Raw genomic sequence first — 19,605 nt, forward strand, 5'->3', positions numbered from 1 at the left:
ATATATATATATATATATATATATATATATATATATATATATTACGTATATATACATGAAACAAGTTAAATATGACAAAATTAAAGTTCCTCAAAGGGTCTAAAGATACATAGATTGATAGATTTATTCACATAAAAGCCCTAGTTGGCAATGGTGACACACAAAAAACAAGCAAAAAATAAAATATGGCATGGCATGGCATGGCATGGCATGGCATGGCATATATATATATATATATATATATATATATATATATATATATATATATATATATATATATATATATTTAACAATTAAAAATTTTTTTAACAATTAAAAACTGTTTTTTCAACATTTCGTTAAATTTAAATATGGCCCAGATACCTTGATGAAGTTAAATAATTTCTTAGACCAGGGCCACCTTTCCGTTTGTAATTAAAATCAAATAAATATGAAACAAGGGTTATAACTTGTAATGAAGACATTAAGAAAACTTTGCTAAAACGTCTATACTAAAAGAGTATAAAATTTGAGCAGCTTGTATTGCAATAGAACACCACATTGCATTCGTTCTATGGTTGCAGATTGAACTCAGAACGTCACAATAGCAAATATAGATAAATCTATCAATTAGAGCCTCAATTAATACGTTTATGAGCGTCATATCTGTATATGAATGTAGTCGGGGGGTTATTTCTGCAAGGCCTTAACAGAGAGTTAATATACGGCTAAATTATTGTTATTTAATGAAAAGAAGATTTACCGAATGAAAAAGTTACGCTGACTTTTGTGTCCTTTTTTCAACTAAACACCAACAGAAAATTCTCAATTCATTACATTTAGAAAGGTTCAGTTCTTTGTATTTTCAAAAGTGATTCCAGTTTTAATGCCCTCCTAATCCCCCGTAACTAACAACCTCGCCCCTTCCCTAAAAACACAACTTGTTTTGTTTTTTTTTTATTAAAAAAAATTAATTTGGTTAAAATTTAAATTTAAACTTTTTTTTTATTGGGCCTCCAAAGGTTTACGGGTGGAGGGGGGGGGGTACTTTTTGGGTCGAATTAAACTAGAAATGCCACTGAAAATCTGATTGTTATATTTATAAATCCGATTAAAACAATTGGTAACACTGTTACTAATGAGAATAGTACAGCTTGTGTGACAGTCTTTTGTCCGTGATTGTTTGTCTCCGTGACTATTTCCTGTAAAGGACTTGCTGAAATTCTGTAAAACATTCCAAAAATTTTAAAAAGCGGGTGCTCTCAAAACCTATCTAAAAAGGTTACCGATATTAAGCTTTATTAACGTTGCGTGTTTGCTAATATATCCCTCAAACCGGAAGCTTTTATCTATTTCAAGCAACATTCTGTCGCCCAGAAAGACCAATTTTCAACGTTGACCTGAAAGATGAAGTTAAAAGAATATTTGTGTATTTGAGGACCTCTTTATTCATTGGGAGACGGGGACTTTGGCTGCCGAAGCAAAATTTGGCTAATGTAAGAATCTAGTTAACGAGATGTCTTTCTTTGATTCCAGTTTAGGAATGCGTATTTGGTGCTGAAGAAGCAAGAGAGCGAGGGTAAAATCTAGTTAAGTGGAAACTTAACTAGACTAACTTAAGACTTAAGACTAACCAGACTAATCAGAAACTATATATATATTCTTTGGGTGAAAGATGACAGATAGCCAAAGATCGTTTTTATTGGCCGACCAGCCCGGCCCCAGCACTCGGTATGTGGTGGGCTTGTATATATTGATTCCCGTTGTAAGTAGCAACCTTTAAAGGAGTCAGCTTTGTTTGCTAATCTTTCCATGGGAAAATGGAGGGCTCTTCAGGGAACATATAGAACGTTGAAGGGTCCCAATGACTTTTAATAAACAGTTTCGTAGTTTATGGCATCTGTGTACATTTGTACTGGGTTTTGCACCAAATTTTATTGGCGTCAAAGATTGTGATGGCGTTGTTCTTCTAACGTAATATTTCTTTCTTCTTCACTTTCCTTTTTGACACGCTCTGATTCTTGCTGTCACTTGTCTTATAAAAGCACAAATTTTTATTTTTAACTTAATTTTTTACACGTTCACAAAATAAATCTATACACATTTTGAAATATTATAAATGCATACCCTCGATTCTTACTTCCATAAAAATTTGCAAAATATTAATTATAAAAAAACTACAATTAGAAGAAAAACACAGCAGGAATAAGGTCTTAAATATATCTTACGTCAACAATTGCTGGATGTGCTCGATAGTTTTTAACTAACAGGTTCCAACAAGGGAAACCCTCAAAATAGAAATTATTCAGCCTTTCAAGAAGGACCACGTGGAACCCCTTCTCATTGGTCAACCTTGAATACACTATCGAAGACAGCTGCATATAATCACCAGTTAAAGCAATTCAAGTCCTCTCGTTTTCTAATTTCAACGATATCAGCACATCTGCTTCTAAACATTGCGCTGCCTCATCAATTAAGATGTGCGTGAAGAACCCTCTGGACAATCACTAAATTAGACAACGATTGTAGGCTAATATAGGCCTATTAGTATCCTCTACAGCATTATCGAATCATATACTCCTTCAGTAACTGGATTCAAATAACCTCATACGTGACCACCAATACGGATTCTGCTGGAATCGTTCAAAGCTTGAGTACCTAGTGGCCTAGCATACGGAAAGGACCAAATTTATAGCAGCACAGTATTATCTAACTATCTTAAGGTTGACAGGGGGATAACAGAGTAATTGAAGAACAGCTTCGTTCTATGTCAAACTTCAATTTGAAACGATCTTCAAGCGGACGTTTTCTCTAAAATTTTATCGGTCAACTTCTTCAGAAGGAGATCCGACAGTCACTTACGACTTTGTGACAGAGTAATGTAAAGACTAGCAACATACCAAGTTTTATAAAATTAAATTAATATAATAAGAATTAGATCAATAAGTAATACAAAATATCCACGCTTGAATGAATGCTACAGTCTACTAAACATAAAAAATACAAAAATACAACAAACAAAAATACTAAAACATAATCGGATGATCAAATTAAACAAGCTTTGTTTTCGTTTCCACGAGCTTTGCACTGTTTATAAACCAAATTATAGACCCCACATTTTTCTGTTGATCTTTGATTTTTTTTTTGTCTGTTTTGAAATATTAACTTCTTGATAATCCAGTCATTGTTAGAATGGAAATATTAAAAAAAAAAAAACTCCGAATGTGACGTAAGTATCAACTACTCTTTTTTGTCTTTTTTTTTTGTTTGCAGTTTGGAGGTACTTATTCTCTCTATCTCTCTTGCAGGACCAGGCGTTTTTCCACCTCACCTGCTATCTCAATTTCAGATGTTACTTAAGGAAATTGTTTAACTGTAAGCTCCCCAGATTCAAAGTTTCAGAGGTACATGGTTTAATTTGAATCACATACCCATTTTGTGCTAGGCAGTTTAAATCCAGAGGGCACACCTGTATAAGGAAAAAAAGGGATAAGTGTGATCGTTCGCTGAAAAATTAGTCCAAGGACCCTACTTAATACAAGAGAATTATGCCTTCTTTTGTCAATTCAGTCTTCCAGACAAAATTTTGTCGTTACTTTTAGAGAAACGTACTTGGGCCCATAAAACCGACCCCAAATCCAAATTTGTTTTACGATAGTTCTCAAAACGTTATACATTTTGCATATAACTATTTTCACACTCTTATAACCCCCACCCCCCGGACTATGAAGTGGTTCCTGAGTACGCCCAAGCATGTAATTTAATTGATAAATGAACCTGAACATGATCCTACCTAAAAAGAAAAAAAAAGTTTTGACATAACAGGGATATAGGTCAAAAACTAAGCCTATAGTTAAAACTATAGTTAAACTATAGTTAAAAAACCAGAAAAACGTCAAATTCCCTCCTTCTGACCCTCAACCAGGAGAAATTCTGTTACCATAAATCGAAGCAATTCTTTTCCGAAAAAGCTATACGGCCCCGCGGAAAATATCCCCAAAAACACCCCCCTCCGAGGAAAATATCCTCCCTGAAAGGAAATCATTCCCAAAAATTCCGCGGGAGGGGGGTTACTTTTTGGGGGGTGGGGAGTAAACGCCGGCCACCAAAATCACAAAGGCAGTCAGGGTGTTTAACCCTATATCTCTTAAAGCTAGATGTCAAATGTTAAGATAAAGCATATAATTTGAGTGATTAGGAATAGAACGACATCCGATTGTACTCACCTATTGCTGGGTTGATAAAACGCAAAAAGATGACTGTTCCAACTGCACCAATGTTGTTCTGAGGTAACTGAGGGAATCTTTTACTCAACACCTAGAAATATGTAAACCAGTCAGAGACAGAAAAATTATAAAACACGTATAAGAGAAACATATAAATTATATAAACATGTATGAGAGAAACCTAAGAGAGAAATATATAAGTTATATAAACATGTATAAGAGAAAGAAGTGAATTATATAATCATGTATGAGAGAAACATACGAGAGAAAAAATATTAGTTATATAAACATGCATGAGAGAAACATATGAATTATACAAACATGTATGAGAGAAATGTATGAGAGAAATGTATAAGAGAAACATATTTATCATAGCATCATACCAAACTCATCAAACAATCTTTTATGATAAATATTACATAATATAGGCATGTACATACTATACAACATGTGAGCAGGAAAACAAAAGGTTTTTTTTTCCGCCGTCCAAACAAATAACAGTTAGCTATCATATTTAGAGAATATCTTAAACAAATCGAATACTTGTTGGAGAATGTAAAGCGAAATATTTCTGCTAGCTTACAATTCTGTTCCGCCGTCCAAAAACAAAACACCTGTAAGCTAACATTGTTAGGAAACAACTGGACGACGTGAAAACCCCTAAAAACATCTTGATTTCTAAGAATCGGTTTCGCAGCAAACAAAAATTCTTGTTTTTTCTTCTTTTTTTTAAGCAGAGGAGAAGACACTTTCCAAATAAGTTATGATTGTTATATATAATAGTTATATTTAATTAATTCTTTCTTTATAGAAACAATTCGCATTTAAATGACCGATTTATTATTATTTTGATAAAATAATAATTTATTTGTATTACGGCGTCGACCAAAACAAGTTGTCGGATCCAGTTCATATTGTTTTAGAGCTAAGAGCTACCGTCCTACTTATGTTTTTTTTCGGGTCTGGACAGGACTCCACTGGTCTGAGAAAATTACACAAAAACATAGGATGTTGAAACACCAGTTCAAAAGGCTCAAAACAAGACCATGGTAAAATAAAAAGAATACATGAAAACACAAAACCAAAATTCTTTATACAATTAAAATTATGACGTCAATTATCATTTTTTATTTTTCTGGATTAAACTTCGAAGTGCTGGAATAAAGCGCAAAGAAAATTGGCCCAAATAAGAATTCTAGATGATAATAATGAAATAAAAAACGACAATAAACAATAACTTGAAGTACCCAAACATAATACCCAACAAAATAAAATACCCAAACAATTTGAGCTACCCAAACCAAATAAGAATTAGAGACATGGAACAATCCGATGACTGTTTTACCATTTTTCCAACTCAAATCTTCCTGCACCACTTCTCCATATGACCCAAAGCCATGCATCATATATATGGAGATATATTAACCATATTTACCACACCAACATATTTATAGAGATAGTACCAGGGGACCGCGCTTCGCTCGGTGAAAAGAAAGACAGTTTTTTAGTCCCTTTCACGAAATAATTTTAATTTCATTTCCTTTTATTTGCTGAAAAAGTAAAATCTTTAGGGTGTTGGACGTCTGGGTATTTGTGATGTCATTCATATGAAAAATGTTTTTCAAAAACTAATGAAAGCCCTATATGAATTTACCCGAAGTTGAGATCTTTCTGGATATTTTTTTCATACCGGAAAATGAACAATTATTTTATTGCGAAAAATCTTATTAAATAAACAATAATCAACAAGCGAAACTTGGTACACTGATATACAAATTGTTTTTATAGTTTTTCCGTCACAATGCATAATATTTAAGGCGAAGCAATTGAGAATCGAAGGCCTACTTCACAAATATCAAACGGAATCTCTTTCACTAAAAGCTCGAAAACAAGTCGTGACCTATCTAGATCGTTTTTTTTTCACAAAAAAAAATGATAGCAACTCTATTTTCCAAAAAAATTATATTGCAGGTTTCAAGAAAAGGTTTACATATATACAATTATTGATCGTTTAATACGATAAATGGTGCGTTCTAAGCAAAGACTAATTAAAATACTATAAACATTTCTTCAAAATGATCAAAGTTTACCTGATAAAGACAGTGACACATACTGCGAAGCTGTGGGGGGAATTTATCAGCCGATAAAACAATTGAATTAAACACTTTGGTGGCCAAAGCTGATAAATTGTCTTTATTCTCTTCAATGTTATCAGCTGCAATAAGCCTGGAAAATGAAAAGGATAGGAATTATCATACCTTTAGTGTGTATCCGAGGAATAAAAAACATCATTTCTCTCATAGCTGCCATTAAATCCTTTATTTAAGTCAATCATACAACACAATAAATAATCCACCCAAGATGCAGAGCTTTTCCGTGGGGTATAAAACAGTTAGTTAACATAACTTAAGAAGAGAAAAAAGCAACAAAAAAGGATGATTTCTTACTGTAGTCTAGACACAACCCCAATATTTAGATTAATAATTAAGTTCATATATACATGTTTTTTAATCATATTATTTTATTATTTAATATTGTTTTATTATTTATTATTTTTTATAGTGTTTTTTTTTCATTTATTATTAATTTTTATTATTTTATTATCTTTTTAATTAATATTTTTATAATAGATGTCACAAAATAGCTTAAATTACGTATTTTCAAGAAATTTAACAAGTAAGCCCTAAAGTTATACACTAAATTAAGAAATCTAAGCAGTTTCACGAAGGGTATTTGATTATTTTATTTTCACAGGAAGGAAGAGCCCAATTCATTTGGCGCTGCTTGGTCCTGTCCTCAGCCTTTACAATAGATTTCTCATAAAAAAGATGCCCACAAATTATTGCCCTGAATTATTTACTTGCCTTACAAAATTCTCATCAAAAATAGGTGATTCAATTCGCGTCACCCAAATTCAAACAGTTTTATTAAAAAACCAAAATTCAATTCGTTTTACTGTTCTGTTTCAATTGGAGTCCATATCGGCTGAACCTTTTTTAAGAAGAACCTTTTTGACCGTTGAACAAAATAGGAAAACGCGCAGACATTTTGGCAAACTCCTCATCTAACCTGTTTGATGCAAGGCCAAATAAATGGGGTGGGGAGGCTTTTTTTAAATGAAGATGCAATCAAAAGATATTTTCATTTTTTTTTTTTTTGGGGGGGGGGGGGTTGGCCTTTTGAAACACTTTTTAATGAAAAAACTAAAAACTTTATCTTTCAAAATCAGGGGTGGGGTGATTGTCACCCCCCCCCCCGTTAGTACCCCCTGCAAGGTGAAGTTTAGAAAATGAAAGTAAAATACGAAAAACTATGAGAAACCAAAAAATAAAAGAGGAAACGCAAGTAGAAAGAAAAACAATTAGAAATAAAACCAAACTGAATCAAAAACAAACAAAATTTTCACATATAAAAAAAAATCTAAGAAAAAATGCTTAGAATCAAAATAATTAGACGAATAATTGAAAAAGACACCTACTCATAAGTAAAGCCAAAAGATTACTTAGCCATATCTATACCAAGTAGGATTTTGGGGAAAATACATAAGGTAAGCACTCGCTTCGCAGAAAAACTTTCAGAGATGCTACAGACATAGTTATACGAGCTGATCCCAAAAAGATTTCCCATGCTGCTGCGTTTTTTAAATAACAAAAAAAAGTCCAGGAAATGATTCATTATTTTTATATTTGTTATTATATATATATATATATATATATATATATATATATATATATATATATATATATATATATATATATATATATATATATATATATATATATATATATATATATATATATATATATATATATATATATATATATATATATATATATATATATATATATATATATATATATATATATATATATATATATATATATATATTATATTTGTTCTATTTTGTTATAAATTGGCTATAAACTCGCATAAGTCGGAGTGAACAACTTTTTGGATGCCAGTGGCAATAATTTCATACACCACGATAACTATCGCTTTCTGTGCTTCTTTTATGGTTTTATTCTTGAATGTAACTGACGAAAAGATTTCTTTTGCTTTCAGGAGCCTATTTCTTGAAATTTCCTTTTTTTTTATCTCACTGAAATCTTCTAACCAAGTATTTCTTTTTTTTATATGAAGATACAAAAAGTCATTTTAAAAATACAGAAGGAGGGTGGGTGATTTTTTTTAATTATAGAGGGTGATTCTCAATGTTCAGTTTTTAAACGAAATCATGGTTTGTCCCATTGCCAATCTTCGGTCTATACATATCTGAAAACCGAGATTTTCTACGATTTTCTTTTGGTTGTTATACAATTATTGAGATTATTTTTGTTGTGTAAATCCTCTCCGCTGTTGCCACAAAATATGCGACCGTGAAATTTGCAAGCACAAACTTTCTTTGTTCACATGCAAGCCCTACCAACGAAACACCCAATTAAACTATAGCTGATCGTCTAGTAGTACAACAATCAACAGGATAATACACCCATTATGTTTAGTCAGGCTATATTAAACTGACTGACTGACTGACTCACCCATTATTAAACAAATGTAGGCCAGCGGGAATATGTAAAAGTGATATTTTTAAAAGAGAAAACGAAAGACTAATTGATCTTTCTAAAAAGATGCTTTAGTAGGTATGTCAATTGACTAAAATCTTGAATAATGTTAATGATAATCATATTAAGGCAGAGCTTCGATTTATGGCAGCGTTTATCTTTTGCTAAGGCAATCAAGAAACTTACACTTCTAGAGCTCCATGACGACATATTCTTTTCGCTCATTTCCGCTGACTTTTCACACACACATTTTCAAACCTACTGTCCATAAGCCTAACTTATTTTTTAAGAGGTATTGAGTTTAAGCAATGATGTTTCATCCCACATAAGAACCACCCAAAAGATATGAAAAATCGAAGACGAAAATCTCAAGCTCGTATCCGGAGAAACTGTCAACACCATCTAGGGTTACCAAGGAGAATCGCAAAGCTGGGTATAAAAACCTTTATTAACCAATAGTTGCATTCATTTGATTTACCTGTTCTTTAAGTTTCGGGTAACATCGGACTGAAGATACAAGACTAATGGGTATATTTGTGTATAATTTGTTAAAAACTAAGCAATGTTCTGCAGACGCTAGCTTTGCCCTAACTAATTGATAAAATGGAAAAAGAGTTTAAAACAAAAGGATTTGCCTACTTTCGGAAAATTCTAGCGTGGATTCCAAGCGACCTAGATCTTTAATTAAAATCTAAATTTTAATAATTTAAAATCAAAGTGAACTTATTTTCATTTGTAATTAAGGTGATACATATTTTTGAGAGTCACTTCAACAACACTTGACTGCCAAATTTTGACTTTATGAAAAAAAGAAAAGAGTATTTAAACATTAGTAAAAACATAGTTTAGAATACAAATATAGAACTTTAAAAAGTTAGTTTTTAAAAAAAGTCGCTGGAAAATTGCTGGCAAGTCACTGGCATCAAAAATATAAAATTAACAACTACTAGTGAATGGATCATTTCATACTAAAATAATGAAATTACAAATATGAAACAGCCAAGAACCGACAAGATTAAGAATACATTTATATTTTCAATATATATATGTTACATTATACATATGCTACACATGTTATGCTAATACATAGTACAGCTATTATATTTCTATTTATAACAACATAAGTCTGAATATTTGACGGGAATAAAATCGGTTTTCTATATTTTCATTTTGTTTTAATTGTAAAAGAATTTATGTCTGTGCAAATGAACAACATAATTAAAATGGTTGTATTTTAGAGTAGGAGATATAAATCTCCTCCCACGCCCACTATTTCTCCAAACACATCCAATCAAAATTTTGGAGATAGACATTTTGTTCAACGTAGTTGAAAATCCTGGAAATTAGGTCTTTGAGGATGATAACCCCCTTAGACCCCTCAAGGTAAGGGTTGTAAGTTATGCCCTGGGGGGATATAAGGTTTTTTATAGAAAGCGATGTCGTAAAAACTTCAAAAAGGGCTCATTCGATTGGAAATTGAAAGGACTAGTACTCTCTTTAATAGTTTAAAGTTATTGAAGGGCAACTACCCCCCCCCCTCATGCCTACCATGTCCCCAAACACATGCAATCAAAATATTTAGATATTCATTTTTTTCAACGTAGTTGGAAGTTCTGGAAATTAGGTCTTTGAGGATGATACCCCCCCCCCCTCAGAGTCCTCAGGGCAAGGGTTGTAAGTTATGCCCTGGGGACATATAAGGTTTTTATAGATAGTGGTTTCGATAGAAACTTCAAAGAGGGCTCAGTCAGTTTGAAATTGAAAGGGCTACTGACTTGTTTAAGAGTCTAGAGTTATGGGAGGGCAACTAATACCCCACTCACGCCCAACGTTTCCCCAAACACATCCAACCAAAATTTTGAGATATCCATTTTGTTCAACGTAGTTAAAAGCTCTGGAAATTATGTCTTTGAGGGAGACAAGCCCTCCCCCCACAGCACTCAGGGTAAGGGTTGTAAGTTATGCCCTGGGGGCATATAAAGTTTTTATAGAAAGGAGAGTCGTAGAAACTTCAAAAAGGGCTCATTCGATTGGAAATTGAAAGGGCTAGTGTCCTTTTTATTAGTCAAAAGTGATTGAAGGGTAACTAACCCCCCTCTCACGCCCACCATTTCCCCAAACACATCCAATCACAATTTTGAGATAGCCATTTTGATCAACGTAGTTTAAATTTCTGGAAATTACGTCTTTGAGGATGACAACCCCCAACAACCCCCACGGCAAGGGTTGTAAGTTATGCTCTGGGGGCGTATAAGGTTTTTTATAGAAAGTGTTATAGAAAATTCAAAAAGGGCTCATTCGATTGGAATCTGAAAGTGCTAGTGCCTTTTTTAATAGTCGAAAGTCATTGGAGGGCAAATAGCCCCCCTCTCACGCCCACCATTTCCCCAAACACATCCACCCAAAAATGTGAGATAGCCATTTTGTTCAACGTGATTGAAAAGTTTGGAAATTATGTCTTTGAAGATGACAATCCCTCCACACCCCTCAGGGCAAGAGTTGTAAGTAATGCCCTGGGGGTATATAAGGTTTTTATAGATAGCGGTGTCGTAGAAACTTCAAAAAGAGCTCATTCAATTGGAAACTGAAAGGGCTAGTGTCTTTTTTAAAGTCGAAAGTGATTGGAGGGCAACAAACCCTCCTCTCATGCCCACCATGTCTCCTATCACATACACTCAAAATTTTTAGATAGTCATTTTTTCCAACGCAGTTGAAAGTTCTGGAATTTATGTCTTTGAAGATGACAAACTCCTCCCCCTTACACTCCTCAGGTCAAGGGTTGTAAGTTATGCCCTGGGGGCATATAAGGTTTTTATAGATAGCGTTGTCCTAGAAACTTCAAAAAGAGCTCATTGAATTGGAAACTGAAAGGGTTAGTGCCTTTTTTAGAGTCGAAAGTGATTGGAGGGTAACTAACCCTCCTTTCATGCCCACCATTTTCCCAAACACATACAATCAAAATTTTGAGATAGCCATTTTGTTGAACGTAGTTGAAAGTTCTGGAAATTAGGTCTTTGAGGAGACAACCCTCCCCCCCCATAGCCCTCAGGGTAGTTGTGTTATGCCCTAGGGCCGTATAAAGTTTTTAAAGAAAAGGCTGTCGTATAAACTTCAAAAAGGGCTAATTCGATTGGAAATTGAAATGGCTAGTGCCCTTTTTAATAGTAAAAAGTGATTAGAGGGCAACTAAACCCCCTCAGGCCCACCATTTCTCCAAACACATCCAATCAAAATTTTGAGATAGATATTTTTTTCAACGTAGTTGAAAGTTCTGGAAATTAGGTCTTTGAGGATGACCCCCCTCCCCCCCAGCTCTCAGGGTAAAGCTGCTAAGCTATGCCCTGGGGGCATATATGGTTTTTTATAGAAAGCGTTGTTGTAGAAAATTCAAAAAGTGCTCATTCGATTAGAAATTGAAAGGATTTGCTCCTTTTTTAATATTCGAAAGTGTTTGAAGGGCAACTAACCCCCTTCCCACACCCACCATATCCGCAAAAACATCCAATCAAAATTTTGAGATAGCCGTTTCGTGCACCAATGTTTAAATTTCTTAAAATTAGGTCTTTAAGGATGGCACCCCCCCAACCCTCAGGGCAAGGGTTGTAAGTTATGCCCTTTGGGCATATAAGGTTTTTATAGAAAGTGTTGTCGTAGAAACTACAAAAGGTCTCATATGATTGGAAATTGAAAGGGCTAGTACCCTTTTTAATAGTCGAAAGTGATTGGAGGGCAACTAACCCCCTCTCATGCCCACCATTTCCCCGAACACATTCAATCAAAATTTTGAGATAGCTATTTTGTTCAACGTAGTTGAAAGGTCCGGAAATCAAGTCTTTAAGAATGACAAACCCCCCACAGCCTCCAGGGCAAAGGCTGTAAGTTATGCCGGGGGGGCATAAAAGGTTTTTTTTTTATAGAAAGCGTAGTCTTATAAACTTCAAAACGGCTCATTCAATTGGGAATTGAGAGGGCTAGTGCCTTTATTAATAGTCAAAAGCGATCAAAGGCCGAATGCCCCCCCCCCCCCCATGCCCATCATTTCCCCAAACACTTCCAATCAACATTTTGATATAGCCATTTTGTTGAACGTAGTTTAAGGTCTGGAAATTATGTTTTTGAGTACGAAAACCCCCCACAGCCCTCAGGGCTAAGGTTTTAAGTTATACTCTGGGGGCATATAAGGTTTTTATGGAAAGCATGGTCATATAAACTTCGGAGGGGGCTTATTGGATTGGTAATCAGACGCTCTGGTGCTCTTTTTAAGAGGCAAAGTGATCGGAGGGCAGCTACCCCCCCCCCCATACACTCCTGAAAAAGACTATCTCAATATAACACGAACAAGAAATTAATTTAAAAAACTTTTTCGACAAAATAAGTTTTTTCAAACAAAATTAAAGAACTCCGTTAAACCAAAAATGAACGAAAATAGAATCAAATAATCTACGAAGCATACAACTACCACAAATCAGTATCAATAAATAAATCAAACCCAAAACAAACAAAAATTAAAATAAATAACAGAGTCAAACCTAAAAACGAGCAGAAATTAATATGAGGAAGGTTCTAAACCCCTATACTTTCTAAAAGTCAGAATGTAATTTGTACTTTACTGAAGAAATTGTTTTAAATGTTTTCAATATTATGGCTGTAACACATCCATATTAGTTCAGATTTAAAGGAATATATATCAGCATATGTATTTTAAACTGACTATGCACATTTCTTTCAGTAAATTCAATTGATTTTTTTTTTAATTAAAGTACAAATTATATTCTGGCTTTTAGAAAGCATAGGGTTTAGAACCCTACTCAGATTATTTTCTGCTCGTTTTGAGTATTACTTATTTTAATTTCTGTTTGTTTGGCGTTTCATTTATTTATTGATACTGATTTGTGATAGTTGTATGCTTGATAGATTATTTGATCCTATTTTTGTTCCTTTTTGGTTTAATGGAGTTCTTTACTTTTTTGTTTTAAAAACTTATTTTGTGTAAGAAGTTTTTTTTAATGAATAATAATAAAAAAAAACCTCACCGAGCCGGATCAACTTCAAACACTGCTGGCTCACTTCCATCCAAAAGTGGTCGAATAAGAGGTTCTAAGAGGTTATGCAAATAGCTGGAACCATACATTTTGAAACAGAAAGCCATTATTTTACTGGCCAAGGAATTCCCACGGAACAACGTTTGCATACAGTCCGATACTTCGACTTCTTTGTAGAACATGTTCCATAATAAGGGGGCTAGTAGATGCTTAGCGTCAAAGAGGGTAACAAAAACACGAGCCAATTCATCCTGAAAACTTTTATTAATTATTTATTCAACCAAAAAGGTTATGTAAACGAGCAATCGACAATATGGTAAAACTAAATTCGGTTAGGCAGTATCTTGGTCACGTCACAGCACTCATATACAAAAACTACAGCGGGATCGTCAATTTCTAAAACTGTTATGATAGGAAAACCAAAGTCAATAATATAGATGGAAGAAAAGTTGGAGCAAGTCTTCGTTAATATATTTGGTTATATTCTAATAATGATCTATATTTAATAATAATGAAATTTTGATATCGAACACTTCGTGGTAACGAACTGTAAGTAAGGAGCGACTTGGCCCAATAGTAACCGGAACTCTAAAAAACAGAATCTCAATAACAATAAATCTATCAAAATAATTGGTACTTTATTTTGATTTCAGACATTTAAAATCCATTAAGTTTAATGTTACCCATCAAAAGCTACAAGCCTTAGAAAATTTGCCTGATTTTTTAAAAAGGGGGGAAACATCCCTCGAAAGTCAAGGGAACTTACTGAAAATTGCTCCATCAGATTCAGCATATCAGAGAACCCTACTGTAGAGTTTTGAAGCTCCCGTCTTTAAAAATATGGACTTTTGTATTTTTCTTTTCCCGAAAAAAGATCACAGATGCGTGTTTATTTTAATGTTTTTTCTTCGCTCTTCCCAGGGGTGATCGCATCGACCCAACAGTCCTAGAAGATTAAGAGAGGGCTCATTTGAACGGAAATTAAAAGCTCTAGTGCCCTTTTTAAGTGATCATAAAAATTGGAGTGCAACTAGCCCCCCTCCACGTTTTTTCCCCATCGTCTGATAAATTTTTTAGATATACATTTTGTTCAGTATAGTCGAAAGGTTCAATAAACATGGCTTTGGGGGTGACATGAAAGAGCCTTCAGAGGAAGGGCCGCAAGTTATGAAATCGGCCCATTGGTTACATATAGTATTTGTTATTGGGAAGTATACCAACATTTTTCGGGAGGGGGGAGGATTATCTGACTGGCTCAAGGTATCAATTGCTGAACGTATTGAAATTCGACAATTTAGAGACGTCCCAAGAGTGTCAACGTCCCACTATCTAGTAAATATGTATGACACAATACTGAAAAACCTAGAGATACCAAATACCTGGGCTAATCTCATCTCAGTTGACCTAGAAAAAGCTTTTGATTATGTTGACCATAACGTTTAGTTGATAAACTTCCTCATGAATTCCAAATCCACCCCTCTCTGGTAAAAATTATCTCATCATTTTTAAGCCAACGATCTCAAGTGGTCAAATACATGAATACTTATTCTGAACCTCTACCAGTTTATAACGGAATGCCCCAAGGTAGTATAACTGGATCTATCTTATTCAGTGTTATGATAAACAATTTAGCAGAAGATATCCCATTACGATGGAAATTTGGGGATATGACTCTACTAGAGGTCACCAGAAAAAATATAAAAAGTAGTCCACTTAAAATCCTTGAAGATGTTGCAACAGAAGCCCTCAAAAATAAAATGCATGTCAACCCATTGAAATCTACAATACTAACAATTAATTTTCTAAAAAAACTCATTTACGTCTATTCATCCAAGTGAAATTATGAAATAAAACTTCCAGGAGTAACTATAACTTCCGATCTTAAATGAAAAGCCCGTATTTCAACTATTACCAAGCGAGCCAATATTTTCCTAGCTTTCCTTAAGCAATTGGCAAAATATCAATGCCCTGGTTCTCACATTTTGAAATTTTACATATCCTTTATTCACAGAACTCTGGAATATGTTTTCCCTCTATGGTACTTCTCACTAGATAAAATCAAATCAAAAGGTTGGAACCCGTCCAGAAAAGGGATTTAAAAATAATCGCATGGGAAGGGAACTTGCCTTACTCCTAACTTCAAGGTTTTGATTTTAAAAGTTTAAAATCAAAACCTTGGAAAATAGACGACATGATCTATGCCTCCGTTTTGGTGGTAATGCGAAAACCAACATCTGAACTGAAGACCTTTTTCCGCCTCCCCATAATCCTGAACGAAAGCCTCTCCCAAGAGAGGGAAAAAATCCCATCCCTATCGTAGAACCTGTAAAGACTAAAACAAAAAGATATTTAGACAGCTTTATACCAACCTTCACTCAAATCCTTAACACCTCCAATACCTCTTAAAGAATTCTTTTTTATAATTCTCTTTTGACACTCTTGTTATTTCTTTTTTTTTATTTATGACTTATTATGTTATATGCTGTTTTATAAATCTAGATTTTTACCTTTAATGTATGACGAGACCTGATTTGACATGACATTATTTTAACTACTTTAATATTTTTCTTAATTCTTTATTTTTTTATTTGTCTATATTTTTGTCTGTTTATATTTCTTAATGTTTTGGTGTCCCTGAATCCTTGACACCTCCAATACCTCTTAAAGAATTCTTTTTTATACTCTTTTGACACTCTTGTTATTTCTTTTTTTTATTTATGACTTATTATGTTATATGCCGTTTTATAAATCTAGATTTTTACCTTTAATGTATGACGAGACCTGATTTGATATGACATTAATTTAGATACTTTAATATTTTTCTTAATTCTTTATTTTTTTATTTGTCTATATTTTTGTCTGTTTATATTTCTTAATGTTTTGGTGTCCCTGAATCCTTAACACCTCCAATACCTCTTAAAGAATTCTTTTTTATACTCTTTTGACACTCTTGTTATTTCTTTTTTTTTTATTTATGAGTTATTATGTTATATGCCGTTTTATAAATCTAGATTTTCACCTTTAATGTATGACGAGACCTGATTTGATATGACATTATTTTAACTACTTTAATATTTTTCTTAATTCTTTATTTTTTTATTTGTCTATATTTTTGTCTGTTTATATTTATTAATGTTTTGGTGTCCCTGAATCCTTAACACCTCCAATACCTCTTAAATAATTCTTTTTTATTCTCTTTTGACACTATTTTTATTTCTTTTTTTTATTTATGACTTATTATGTTATATGCTGTTTTATAAATCTAGATTTTCACCTTTAATGTTTGACGATACCTGATTTTACATGACATTATTTTAACTGCTCTAATACTTTTTTTATTTTTGTATTTCTTTATTTGTTTATAAGTTCGTCTGTGTATATTTCTTAATGATTTGGTGTCCCTGAATCTAATTTCATTGATTTGCTTGTGATCGTTGATATTTACTTTGTGTCCTTTTTTTGTGACACGAACTTATATTGCGCGATTTATCGCTTGTGAAAAGTTTAAAAATAAAGCCTTATTCTATTCTAAATGCTAATGTAAATATTTATTGCAAATAAAAAGGTTCTAATCTTAGCCATTGTTGTATTTAGTAACTTTATTGTGTGCTTCTTTCTTTACTTTTCACCTTTATCCTATTCAAATTCAACCAAAAATGTATCAGAATTGGATTTAATTAACAGTGTTCAAAAGAAACTTACGAGAATGACTTGTAAGACGCATCTAGAAAATATATATACTTCAGAAGTAGTTTACAACAGGGTTCTCTTTGATGTTTTCACTAGGGAAACCAATCATGACATGGGAATAGCAAAAGGGCCATTGTGGGTACTGGAATTACTGGTGGCCTAATTTTGCGTCAGAAGAAATTACGAAAACGTGTTTTGTTTAGCAGCTCCGATTAGTTCTTGTTATAATAGTATAATACAAGTTATAATTAGACTAAAGTGATGACGGTGGTCAAGTATGGTTCTGAAACTTGCGTCTCCGAAAAACAGATGAGGATCTGCTGGATGTTTTTCAGAGAAATTACCTACGGATTGTTTGAATACCTGACTGACCGACCTTATCCCAAAACACTAAGCTGTACGAAAAATGCGGTTCAATCCCGATTTTTAGGGCTATTATGGCTAGGACACATTTTGCAGATGAAGGATGACATATTGTCAAAGGTCGTAGTGGTAAACCAACCATCTAGGGCCAAATGAAAAGCAGGTCATCCCCGGTTGGGGTGGGAGGATCTCGTAAGGAAAGGTTTAAGAGAAATGGCAACTTCTTAGGCGGGTGTAAAGAAGGAGGCTTTGAATGGATGGAGGAGCAGCGTGCGTAGCTGTGTTGGCCTCAGACGGATTGGGGCTGCAGTGAGATTTTAGCAGTAGTAGTTTAGTATAAGGTCATTTAGATATAAGGTCATATTTACATATCTCATACTAAAATAATAGGTCAGACTTTAATGTTGAAATTACATATGCCAGAAAATCGAATGGAACGCCTAATTTTAAAGAGTTGTTAGAATCTCATTGAGCATTTTAAGGGCCATATGAATGAGAATATATTAATAGAAAAGCTCAGTTGATATATTAATTATCACATTTTACGATTCGCTAGGACAACTTATGTTGGAACAACAGCAAATTATCTTCAGATGATGCTGAAATACTGGATAATTCGTTAATTGAGTTTTATCAAATGTTTAAAAATTATCTAAAGCTTCTCATGAATACCCCCGGTATGTACGGAGTTTTCTTCCTCCTAATTATAGAAAAGAGCGAACAACAAAAATTAGAGATATTTCCTGGAAAGCCTTAGAAAACTAGGAAAAATCTTGTGAGGAGGGGAGAGAGGCAGTGGGTGTAATACTAAAAGCGTGATCGTCAGAAAATAACGATCAAAAGTGACGGGAAATGAGGGTAAAACCTTCTCTCCTCACAGTTTTCGTGAATTGGCACCCCCCCCCCAACCTTGACCCTAGAAGTAACTAGAGGGATCATGTATTCACAAAAATAGACACTTAAATGTAAATGCTTAAAAAAAAATAAGGGCTACCATCTGAGGAGTGGAAATAACTGAAGCCAGTGCCATAGCGATTGGCAGCTCCCCTTTGTCTCCAATCATGGTAACTAACTGCACTAGCTGCTCATACCGATCTGCCAATACCGTCTCAGCTAATGTGTCAAATTCTGTACCTTGCTGCAATATTTTTGTGAGAATTTCCATAAAAGCTGCTCGAGTTTGAAGATCCTTATGATAACCAAGAACTACACGTAAATAAATATATGAATAATTTAAATACGGACAATGACCCGAGAAACCACGCAATTATTTTAAATTAAAAAATTAAAAAAGCTGTATTGGAATTAAAAAAAATAATAAAAAAGCAATTTTTTTTCAAAAATTTATATTCTCGTTTAGGACAACTTTCAGTCTTTAAGATGAATCTCAAACTTTAATTACCATATATGTAAGGGATGCCATAGAAAATATTTCTGCTATCCTAGAGTTGTTTGGGATTTCCTGAATTTTCCGGTGAGGTCTTTGAAGTATCTCTAGAGATTAGCGTCAACGAGAATTTACTATTTATGTCTCGTGTTAAGGTTCATGTATATACGAACGCTATTCTTCGGGCAGATTTTAGAAAACCCTTTATTTTCGAGGATATTCGCAGAAATCCAAAATATTTGGTAATTTTTACAATTTATATTTCGTATAAATTAATTTAATTTGTATAATTTGTAAAATTAGGGGATTAATCAGTGCCTGATCTCGTATCCTGATAGAAAAATGATTTTAAATAA

At 33.5% G+C, this 19,605-nt stretch overlaps 1 protein-coding gene across 1 annotated transcript in view; it reads right to left on the minus strand.

Annotated features, from left to right (window-relative positions):
* Positions 1–19,605, minus strand: part of Nf1 (neurofibromin 1) — a 350,626-nt gene that overhangs the window by 109,639 nt on the left and 221,382 nt on the right. Inside the window, 4 exon segments of the mRNA XM_089097671.1 lie at positions 4,206–4,296; positions 6,296–6,431; positions 13,801–14,060; positions 18,857–19,068. Coding sequence (XP_088953797.1) covers positions 4,206–4,296; positions 6,296–6,431; positions 13,801–14,060; positions 18,857–19,068 — 699 coding nt within the window.

Source organism: Artemia sp. Qi Xiang Cuo, chromosome 12, assembly GCF_049724085.1.
Source record: "Artemia sp. Qi Xiang Cuo chromosome 12, ASM4972408v1, whole genome shotgun sequence".
Lineage (NCBI taxonomy): Eukaryota > Metazoa > Arthropoda > Branchiopoda > Anostraca > Artemiidae > Artemia > Artemia sp. Qi Xiang Cuo.